Source organism: Plodia interpunctella, chromosome 26 (assembly GCF_027563975.2).
Source record: "Plodia interpunctella isolate USDA-ARS_2022_Savannah chromosome 26, ilPloInte3.2, whole genome shotgun sequence".
Lineage (NCBI taxonomy): Eukaryota > Metazoa > Arthropoda > Insecta > Lepidoptera > Pyralidae > Plodia > Plodia interpunctella.
Genome location: NC_071319.1, coordinates 5,989,768 through 6,002,155, shown reverse-complemented (window position 1 = coordinate 6,002,155; position 12,388 = coordinate 5,989,768). Strand labels below are relative to the sequence as shown.

Genomic DNA, 12,388 nt, shown 5'->3' with positions numbered 1-12,388 from the left:
TACTGTATTTTATTTCTATTGCAATTTTTTTTTCTTATCTTGAACAAAGGTGAGTAGGTACATTGTTATGATATAAGTGATGTAAGCTGAAAATTACTGGCGAGACGATATTGCTACAAGCTATAAGCTACAAGAAAGCAGAGGCTGTAATTTTCAAACACACGCGCACGTATGTCATACGACGTTTTACAACATATTTGGGAGGAATTAAATAAAACTCGGAAAACTAATAAATCTTCACTCGATCGAAGCCGGGACGGACCTCTAGCACAATATAAAGAAAATAAAAGGATTTTTGCATGGAATTAATAGACACAAAAATGATAGTGTTGAAATTTGGTACAGAGATGTACTAGAAGTTCAAGAGTAACATAGTCTAACTAGACGCGAGAAACGCGATGTCGGGGGTGGCCGCTACAATAAGTAATCGCTCACAAACACACCTATATTCTACACAAAACATGATTTGTGGTTGATCTGTGGTACCAATGTAATACATTGGTACCACAGATAATTAAAAAAACATTACAGTGATTGGTACACACATGGAATTAGTAGGTATTCTTATACGGAGTACCTACTAATTCCATGGGTACACACTATCGCCGAACTCTAGACAGATGCCGATGCAAATGCATGAACATTGCGTACCTACCTAGTTAAGTGCTTTTGTTTACGGAATCAGCCAAAGTTTTTCGAGATATTCGTGGACAGTATGGAGTCGGCACGGCTGATTCCATTGGCTGATACACATTTGGTTTGTGATTATAATCACTCAATGTCAAAATTGACATTTTACATATTTCAATGTCAACAATATCAGTCAAAGTCACAATCGTAGTTACCTAGTTCGGTTCGGTCGGCTAGTCGCTCGCATCGCACCACACGTCTGCGGGTGTGAATTTTTTACTAATTTATCTTGAAATATACGTGTTTGATTAAATTTAACTCTTTGTATAAAATACTGTGTATCTAAACATTATTAAATCCATAGTAAATTAAGGAAAAACAACCCTTATCAGTTGTATTTACGTTCAGCCAAGCCTACATACCAAAGATGACTAATATTATCAAGAAACTTCAGAATTTCTTTAGTTATTGGTACCTGAGGTACTTATTGGTGACGGAACTTTACATGGTGGAACCTTGGGAAAAAGCTGTAGTACGTATCCTTTACAAAAATAAAATATTACCAACATAAACCATCGAGAGTACATTATAATTCGATGAACCTACATTTTGGTGTCAATTTAATTACCCTTCATTAGAAGCAGTGCCTGTAGAGGTTACGACCATCATAATGTCGAAAATAGGTTACTATATCTTATGTATGCATGCTGTCGACATTTTTCGAGGATTCTATCTGTGCAAAAGGATTTTCCATAGAACCCCTGATATTGACATGCTCAATATGTATGGACAGCTACAGCTTTGCATACTTTACCAGTTAAAAGAATAATAAATCAGTTGCTGTGATGGTAAAGAAAAAAAATAAATTTTGCTTTTTATGATGAACTTTGGTTAAGGTCATCATAAAATGTTTCTTCCATTGATCAATTGTATAATTTTCATACTATTTCCTTAACAATAATGAAACAGAGGCTACATTCGCAGTAAAATTTCTGCTCATCTGGTACTTTAACTACTCCATTGTGATGAGGGGGATCTCAAGCTTACGAGGGATGGCAGTGCCAGTGGAATAGTAACAAGATGTTTTTAAATTGTTATATAAAATTGTTTGTTGATGTTACTAAAAGTTGTGGTTGCTGAAAGGCACAGCTACAGATTACATATTTAAAAAATATATTTCAAAAATCTATGAACTAACAATTGATTACCAAATAGTATCAATAAAGGAGCTTTGTATGATTAACTGATTGTTTAAGTATTTATGGCATTCGATTACCAGATATTAACCATGATTTGTTGTTTGGGTATAGTTTTAAATAATTGTATAGGGTGTAAGGAATTATTATTTAAGTTCAATGTATGTAATCTTTAAATGCTTGATGCATTCCTGTCTTAAATAACTAAAATATATTTTTACAATTTAATGTTTGTTTATCTTTGTCTCCCTCTAATCAAAACGAAATATTGCCCCTTGGATGTCCCTAGGTATTTGGCAGCCCCCATTTATATGGCTGTTGTACTTTGACCAGAGATTGAAGAGCCCACAAAGCTTCATAGAAGCGTCATTTTTAAATAATGAAGCCTCACAATCTTGGCTCTATCATAGGAGACATATCCCACGGCATTCCTAAGTACCTTCTCCCTTGGCCACACAAGTCGGCCAAAACAAAGAATGTCCAAATGGGGATACAGCTTGGAAACTGTTGCCTGTGTGGTACCCACCTTTCCTCAAACACTGGCACACATGCTGTCTTGCCCTGCATGTCCTAAAGATGCTGAAGGACCTGTATGCTGTAGCGGTGGTGTCTTATTGGTCTTTACAAATATGATTTGCTGACTCATTATATCATATATGTTGTAATGAGGTCTCGGACTCAAATGGTCAATCTGATGGTGGCGTCGTGAGGTTCCCTTTATTATGGTTGAGCTACGCTTCCCTTCCCTCTATTACGGTTGTAATTCATGACGCATGCGTCAACTCGTGAACGGATGCTGCCAGAGGGAACTTGGTCATCTTGTTTCTCATATATTTTTGTGTAAGTTAATTGTGTTTCACATCAATATATATATATTTTTAATCAGCACTCTTGTTTTTATATATTACTATTTTGATATATTATTAGAAAAAAGAAATATAAGAAACGCGCTTCTGGCATGATAGGGACCAACACTGTTCAAATGAGTTTTTTTCAGCATTTCTTTTTGGAAGTGGTCGTTCCGAAATGCCAGTAGTTTGTAGCTTAGAAATAACTATTTAATATAAAAAATCACATTAAAAAGTGCCTGTGAAGGTCTAATTTCTGAATAAATTATTTGAATCTGAGGACTTATTAGGGAATGGATGTTTTGGGAAAAGAACTTGGACATAACATATGGAAAAAAAAAGAAAACTAATTCCCATTGCAGTTTATTTATTTAAACCTTTAAATAGCTTACACAGAAACCGTTTGTGTTTCGGAACATCTCTGGAACCTTCAACGACATGTTCTGCAGATGTTCCACTCCGCGGCAGAACATGCCCTTTGACACATCCGTGGAGACAACAGCAGGGTCTGCAATCCAAGACTCCACCTCATCGTTCAACGAAAACTCAATCTTAAATAAAATTTTTGTTACAAAACTTGATTGCAACCTAATGTTATCACTTCCAATGTGTTCCCCTGAGTTTTTCAGCACTTGAAGCTCCTTATCCATCACCCAAATCAACAAATATTGCTTTTTATTTGTTGCTACTAAACATTCCAGTATAATTTTACACATCACTGTGTATTGAAGGCCCAAGTTGAATTCCTGTATTAATTTCTCTATTGTAAATATGAAATCATCTGTCTGTATATCATTTAGTATATTTTTATGAGTGAGAGCAGACTTTTCTATGTTATCTTGAGTTACTTTGACTTCAGAGTTGAATAACTTGACATCTGTCTTGTCCTTCAGCCCCAGCCAGGCCAAACATCTATTGCAATGATAGATTTCTCTCTTGGCATTAAATTTATTCGTTTTTTCAGATAGAACAGTGTTGTTCACCATGAAATATGTCAATCGATAAAGAAAATCATTTTTGTTGGATTTTAAAGTGGGCTCAAATTTAGTTTCGTGCCCATGGCCATGTCCGTGGCCGTGACAGAACCACTCACTCATATCCAAATTAGCAGTAGGAAGCTCCAGGATTCTTTCGAATTTTATGAAGTCTTTCGAAATCACATTCAAACAATTTGAACAAACAATTTTAAGATCATCATCTACTTTTATATTGACTTTAAATTCATTATCATTCTTGTTATGATTCACATTTGTGTTGGATTTTAGGAGTTCATTGTAGAAATTGCCACCATTTTTAGATTCTGTCAATATCCTGAATGATATAGTATTCTTTTCGATTTTGAGACAAGACATGGAATTTGGTATGATATGGCAGAATTCTTCTACTGGTATAACAGAGGTCACATCGGACTCGTCTTCTGAATAACAATCAGAGAGACTTTCGATTGACGAAAGACTGTCTCGTCTCTTCAGTTTTCCATCATCATAATAGTTGATGACGATACAGTTTGATTGTATACTAATTTTCAAGTTACAATTCTTGTTAAAATCCACCCCAGTGGTGATATAAACGTTGCAACTCCTTAGCCTAGCGCGTAGTTCCATAAAAATACTTTTGATCAACATTTTCGCTTACAATAAGTCCTTGTTATGAACTGTACAATAATTCTTAAATTACTTTACTTATCAATGAGTTCTGTATTACCAATATTTGGCTCAACTTTCTGAATATAACCATTAGTTTCATAAACATTAAATATATTGTCCATCTGACGGATGGTGAACGGCAAAGAAGCTTTTTGATAGTAGTCGCTCATCATTTCAATGTTGTTGATGACGGTACTGAGTAAGTGTGCCTTCTCCACATAGATTCCGGGTGCCTCGTGCCTGAGGTACGTGAAGTGAATGTGGAGGTGGTAGAAGGAAGGCTGGTAGTGGAAGTAGATCCGCAACTGGCTATCTGGTAAATTGTATTTTTCTAGGATCTTTTTCTGAAAAGATTGAATTGCAAATTACTATAAAATTCTGTATTTATATATTTACTGTGTTGAAAAATCATGTAAAAGGCGAACTTATAGATTGCGGCTTATTTTCAAGCTTTTATTTAACTTGCAAAGTCACTAAGTATGTTGTTTTTAAGGACAGATAACAATAAAAAAAAGCTTATGTGAATCTATTTTTTGTAATAAAATTTAGTCAAAGAAGAGGGTGATGTGGTGTGGAAACAAAAAATTTTTTGAGTGAATGCAAATTATTGATGAATGCACAGTATTTTCGCCCACAACAACTGTTATTAAAGGCACAGATAAACAATAATTTGCAAAGAAATTTCAATGTTAAATTAAAATTCCGTCAATTATGTTATGACCTATAAGAATGTTTTCTTTCTACTACACATAACCAAATTGACGAAATTAAAGTAAAACATCGCAATTTACCTTTCCCTCATCCCTGATTCTCTTCAGCAGCGGCAGATGGCTCGCATTCAAGTCTCGCAGTGACTTGAGTCCCCTCTGACGGACAATTGCTAACAGATACAAAGTTTCCTTAGTTATACCATCCCACTTGAGGTCTGGTAACAATACAAAGCCTTCCTTTTCACACTTGTTGTTATGTACTATTCTGTCTTGTTCAGTTTTGCCTTCTAGAATATTGTAGACCCACTGAAAATGATTAAACATACACTGAGTATTGTTACAGAAATATCAGTCCAGTTAATTTCCATTTATTCTGATATATTGCAAATCTGAGCAATTTAATTTTAATTTGTTCACCCTTGTTATCCCAAGCATTACTAATCAGCATTTCCAAACATGAGTTAATCATAATACTTTTTACTAAATTGAGCTACCATTCAAGGCTCCAGTTGAATGAATTTACAGCAAATAAGTATGAATAAATAAGTGACATACAAAAATCATAAAAAAATACCTGTAAATTGAAGTGTTCTTTTTCAATATGGGGCAGGGTCAGCTTATTATACAGCTCTGGAGTCTCTAATACAATATGTACTTCCTGTTGACTGAACTTCACTATGTGCTTCTCTGTTGCCGGATAGATTATCGTAGTTTTCACAGCTGGAAGTTTGATACATTAGGATAAGTCTCAGATCAGGTACAACAAAGAAAAGTGGCATGCAAAAGTATAAAAGCTGTGTTTTGAAACTAAATAAGAGGAACAATATAGCTTCTTACAAAAGAAAAAAAAATAGTAATAGTTTCAGGAGCTTCGAAGATTATAAAAACACTTATTTTTTATAATGTGGAAGTGTATGTGACCCCTATGGTAATGCATGGTTAGCCTTATAATTAGAGTTAAATGCAGATGTTGAGAATACAATCTAGACAGGCACTGATAAGTTTCAGTCCCAAGTTTTTGTACTAAATACTCACTATATACTAACACAAACTGTGAATCAGACTTTCAATAAAATATATCAGCCAGTAAAAACAATAATCTAAATCTCCAGGTGCAATTTATGCTTTAAATGTTAATCTTATGCTGATATAATTAAACATCATTGTATTCATAATTCCAAACAACTAACAATAATGTAAGGCCTACTTGCTTATGCTTAAAAAAAAAATCAAAGTCCTTTGTATTTCAAAACATCGAAATTGTTTTCAAAATATCTTTTGCCATTTCATATAAGTGCTATATGAAAAGGAAAACAGCTAAACAAATTACTTTTTAATGCAATAAGAATAAAGAAAGGAATCAAAATGTTACTACCTCTAAAAAATAATGACATTTTAACTACCTACATTGTAACTGGGACATAACAACATAATTATGTTGATGATGTCACAAAGAAAGTTAGAACTGTATAATACCTTGATAGGTGAAAAATAATGGAATAAAAAACTTATACCTACATACTTTTCAGCTAAATTTTACAAATTTCACTCTCTGATAAAACAACAAAGATTGGTTATAAATAATTTGTTCACTGTAGATTTCTAATTACGAGATATTAGGTACCAAAAATAAGCAAACTGCTTACAGACATCATGCCACCATATGTTTCAATATGAGAACAATAAAATGACATGCTATTTGATATACATTTTAACCTGTGGTAACGTTTTTAGATAAAGTGACTAGAGAATTATCAAATAAATAGTAATACACTCACGTTGTTCGTTATACTATTCACGATAACAGTGAAGTGACTAATGATCTAGTAAGGCGCTGTCAACCTTGAAAATTGCGAAAGGGAATGTGGAAGGAGGAATGAAGTAAACTTACAGTTGACTGAAGATTTGGGAAAACAAACGTAATTTCCATATATGTCGTTTTGGAAATACGTCTGTAACACTGTGTCGGGGCAAAAATAGCCCGTCTCGTTCAGTTCCTCCTCTCTAAAAGCATTTTTCTCTAACAAAACCAAAGCCACGCCACTTTTGTCACGAAATTTTCCCTGAATGCACACCGTTTTACTGTTAGTATTATTTTTCAATATTTTCTCTGCAATAAAGTCTTTCAATTCTAAGTGATCTACGCTACCACCGTTCTCATTTTGCCGGTCAATTTTAGTTTTTTTACAACTAGGAGGTTCTAAAACATCGTTTTGATGGGAAACGTCGGACATTTTGTAACGATGTTACCGTTATGAAAAATATATGAGATTTCTTTATGTTACTATGCACTAAAATTCAAATACTTTAAATAGCAAAATAAAGTGAGGGCGCCACTTATAGATAAAGTTTATCTGTCACCACTATAAAAAAATTTACATTCCACAGATATAAAAACATTACATTGAAGATAGATAATTTAAAGAACCAACATTGAATGTTATTATTTATTCCTATGTAATAGGGCATGTTATGCAAAGCTCAGCGCAGATGGCGCTACTGGTACAACTAAGGTACACAAACATTGCCAATGGAGGCAAGAAGCGTCAATTTTCCATATTGTTGCAGATTTACGACCAAAAATACCTTCTACGCAATCGTGGTGCGAGTTTTAAAGGAAAAAGGAATGATTTAGTGGATTATCCTGAAAATAATAACACCATTTTAGGTTATGTTCTGCATTATTTGGTCAACTGTGGTCATAAACTAATATAAACTTGATTTTTACTCTTCAGTCAAAATCAAGTTTAGATCTTCATATTACCTGTATGAAGTCCATATTTTAATAAGTCTTCACATGTGAAGTGTTGCGAGCTTCTTTTCGACCGTTTACTAGCTCGAAAATGTTACAGCGTGAGGCGTTCCATAGTTTTCGAAGATTTTTTATCTTATGGAATACGATTTTTCCCAATATTTCGGCACCCGAATATGCTACATTGTTGTATATTTTCATAAACGAATGCTTACATAATGATTAGTAAAGTACTCTAAATTAAACGTTTTAATTGACATAGCAAAAGGCGGCAAAGCTTTTGTGTACCTAACATACAGTGCTGTACTCTGGCGGGATAAATGTGTAGTAATAATAAATTACTTAGCTTCATAAGTAGTTCATTTGTTCGGGCAAATAATTAATCGGGATCCCTTTTTTTATACATACAGCATAAAAATAGGGAACCATAATAATGACCTGATTGAGCTGAAATTTTCTACACACGTTTTATTTGAAACACAAAGCATTGATTTGAATTATGACTTAAATTACTTGATACTGCACTTAGAATCAGTTCCCAATCAATAAACTCTTTAACGGTTTATTGCAAGGACATGATATTTTTGTCACCCGTTGAATGCAACAAGATCTCTCTGACCTGGCGACGATAAAAATGAAATATTTTGAAAAACTTTTTAACTGAAACCATGGCTCATTAAGCAGGTATACTTTCAATTTCAATTTACAAGATTGATGACTGCAAATTATTCGATCGGGCTGTCATTCTACTTACTCTATCTGCAGATAAGTCTTTCAAGCGAGCTTCGTTAACAACATAACTCCCCAACAATACAGATTGGTCGAGGATTGATTGGTGATGTATAGTTTGGCTGTCGCCGTCCGTCCTGCACAATAGCCCAACAGCCCATTCAATGTTCACAGGGTGTTATTGAAGTGAAAACTTCTTGACGGGGTTGTGCACTTTTTGTGATGGGTAAAAAAATGTTAAACTCGCGGGAGGACACGTGACGTGATGGAAAATTCTTAAGATGTCAAAAAAGCACAACTTTAATGTGCAACGTTCAAGTTTTCATTTCTGCCGGCACTCCCGGAGTACAACCCGTTTTTGCAAATGGAATAATATTAGGGGTCTTCGTACAATCAAATTATCAGATCATGATAAACAGAATAAGATTTACTGATTAAGATTTCTTTATATTAGACTTCCAAAATTATTGAAGCACCTAAATGAAAGAACGAAAGATATATTTATTCGACAAAAAAATCATAATACTTACAGTATACATTGATATACTTTAGAATCAGCATTTATAACTACATTTAGGGATATCGTTTTTGTCGAAAAGGCGACCAGGCTCAGCTGTGGCAGAAGCTATAGCGCTGGTTTTCAGCTGGCACCATGAGGCACAGAAGGTATGGTGGCTTGTGAACAAAGCGAAAACGTATAATACTAACATCCGATATTAAATACAGTGACGCAAGTTGCAGGATAAGAGATAGAGATATAAAATAAATACGTAAAAATTAAACAAACACAAATATTAAGAAATATTATATAAATAATAAATAAATTACAATACAGGTAACTGATACTGATTAAAAATCTTTAATGGCATAAAGACGATAATTTATTTTATACGATTACGAAATACACTAACTAACGACAACCACCCTGTACACAGAGAAAACAGTCGCATTATACCGGGATGCTGACACAAGCTCAAAGGTCACCAATCATTGATACAGATTGCCCTCTGAGGATAGGTAGCTTCGACTTGCGTAAGTTAAGCATCGCCTGTGTTGACCATGAACGAAAGTACCTAGTATTACTAGCGTTGACTAGCGACAATTGAGAGTAAGCACCAATATTAGAAATTGCGCCTCACTTCATAGAACAGATTCTGTTTAGAATAGAATCATATAATTTTCACATAGTTATCTACACTATTATTATGAAGAGAGAATGCGTTTGTGAGTTTGTATGTTTGAGGCGGGTAATCTCCGAAACTACCGAAGCGATTTCAAGAATTCTTTCACCATTAGAAATGTACATTATCCAATATTATATAGGCTATATTTTATCTCAAAATTCTCACGGGAGTAAAGCCCCGAGCAACATGTAGTCGATACATATAATAAAACAGTAGAAAAAAATCCTGTAAGTACATTGAATATATTTACACAAAAACAAAATTAGGCGATAGAGTTATGACTCTAACAAGAGTTATAACTCTGTAACAGAGTAAGAATTTGAAAAAAAATCTGTCTGTATGTCTGTCTGTTTGTACACGCTAATTTTCGGAACTACTGGTCGGATTTGAATGAAACTTTTTTTGTTATATAGCTATTAAGCCTGGGCATAAAATAGACTATAAATGATTTTGAAAACTGGAACACCTGATGGAGAACAATGATGGTACAGCTAAACTATAGAAAATATAGAAATGACGCCCTAACAAAAGTTGTTCAGTCTGATGAGCATTTTCTGTTAAGGTATAAAAATCCATCAGGTGTTCTAGACACCTGATGGAGACCCATGGTGGTCCAGCTAAACTATAGGAAAAATGACGCCTTAACAAAATTGTTCAGCCTGATGAGCATTTTCTGTTGAGGTAAAAAAATCGAAGATCTGGAATACCTTATGCAGACCCTAGATGGCACAGCTAAACTACAGGAAATATAGAAATTACGCCCTAATAAAAGTGGTTCAGCTTGATGAGCATTTCGTGTTTATGTATAAAAATCGCAGATCTGGAACACCTGAAGAAGAGTCACAATGGTCCAGCTAAACTATAGGAAATATATATTTCAGTCGTATGAGCATCTTCTGTATAGGTATTGTTACGCTTTGTATGTACAGTTAAATTTCTGTAATAATTTTGACTCCTTACCAAAAATTGTTCGGCCACGCGAACGAAGTCGCGAGCATCAGCTAGTAGCTAAATAAAGTTGATTGTTTAGTTGGATGAATCCTTATTCTTTATTGATCTTTACTATCTTCCGGAGAAGAAAAGCTGGCACATTGTAATAATAATTACGAGATATAAGTACTTATATAAATCGAAATTGAAAAATTATGAGAACCCTGACTCCGAAGTTTCTGTCATCATCTCATCAGCTAGAAAAGACCAAACGGCTGAACGCACATTTTCCAAACATAGCCAAGTATACTGTCTACTAAATTATCTTTCAAATAAAAAAGAAATACTTAGATGCAAATCGGACAAGTTAAACTTATTACTAACTTTTTTAGTGGTAGGTTAAAAATACTAGTTAATTTGTCTCAAACGGCCAATGTCGGCTAATCAAAAGCTTTATTAATCATCTCAAACACACCTAACCCGTCCATGCCACCAGGCTCCGGAACTCAATACTCGTATATAATGCAGCTCGTTAGACCAACCAGTCATAATTGTGTTTACTGGGCTATAAATTATTTATATTGATTTCTTAATAAACAGCCTTTATCTGCTATGTCATTGGCGCGCTCTTGTGCCGTGATGTATTTTTAATTGTCATCAAATAGTAACTTGCTATTGTATGTAACCAAAATCTGAATAAAATACCGCTTGATGTAGATTTTGATGATGATGTAGTTTTTAAGATATAAAAGTAATTAAATATCAGAGTTTCAGCTAGGTGTGTGGGATAATGTTTTTACGACCACTTTCTAGGTCTCCAAATTTCCCAAGAATGCCTATAAACTATTTAAAATGGCATCGAACTTATACATTTTTGTTAAAATTATGTTAAAATGAAACAATTATGTTATAATCCAAGAAATGATATCATTTTCATTAGACTAGAAAGTAATGAATAAATTTACATAGATTTACATAGATACATTATTGTTCATTATGGCTACCTACCATAATTTTAAATTTTAGCTACAAATACTTAGCGTTTGTCGTGTTGGAAGTCGTAGAATTTAATCCAGCCAGTCACCAGCCAATACGTTTAGATTACAGCCTATACCTATATCGTAAAATCTGTATTTTGGCCTTTTAAATCCGAAAGAGTACGTAATCATTACGGAATATTCAGAGCAAAATAGGCGTTGATTGCATTCTTATTAAAATTATATTATATCAAAGCCGCTTGATATCCAAATAAAATACAGATTAGTTGAGAGTGCGGCGAGATCTGAAGATCGTTCGTTTAAAGTGTAGCAGTAGATGAAGTGTTGTTTATTTAATTAGTTTTGTCTATGGATCACCTGTAGCTTTCGGCTAGAAAGTTTCTAAGAGTTACGTTATATACATGGAAATCCATCCAGATAAATGTTGGAACATTACAAGGTACTTACATAATTAAAGTTACACATAATTTTATTTATTGTTGAGTTTCCGTTGCGGTAAATAATAGCTCTCAAACTGCTTTATGCTTCTGGTCGGTGTCTGCCATCTGAGTGCGGCGGTACTGGCGTAACACTTCTCACATCTCTATACTGAGTGGCTTTTTAAGTACCATCCAAATTTTCGCTGCTCTATTTCGTCTTAAATATACCTCATATTTAAGACGAAATAGAGCAGGAATAAAACGAAATTTACAGACTTTACAGAAAAAAATACAATTGATTATTGAGCTATAAGTAGGTACTGAGTTGTGATTGTGACTTCGACTT

The 12,388-nt window shown here is 34.0% G+C and overlaps 2 protein-coding genes across 2 annotated transcripts; both read right to left on the bottom strand.

Moving 5' to 3' along the window:
• Positions 1-3,024: 3,024 nt before the first annotated feature.
• Positions 3,025-4,299, bottom strand: LOC128681159 (uncharacterized). Its single transcript, XM_053764816.1, has one exon. It carries the CDS (start codon positions 4,297-4,299, stop codon positions 3,046-3,048), a length of 1,254 nt encoding a protein of 417 aa, XP_053620791.1. The 3' UTR covers positions 3,025-3,045.
• Dcps (Decapping enzyme, scavenger) lies at positions 3,025-7,283 on the bottom strand. The gene is made up of 4 exons (XM_053764817.2): positions 6,922-7,283; positions 5,605-5,750; positions 5,112-5,336; positions 3,025-4,664 (listed from the first exon to the last, which is right to left on the bottom strand). Exons 1-4 carry the CDS (start codon positions 7,262-7,264, stop codon positions 4,353-4,355), a joined length of 1,026 nt encoding a protein of 341 aa, XP_053620792.1. The 5' UTR covers positions 7,265-7,283; the 3' UTR covers positions 3,025-4,352.
• Positions 7,284-12,388: the final 5,105 nt, after the last annotated feature.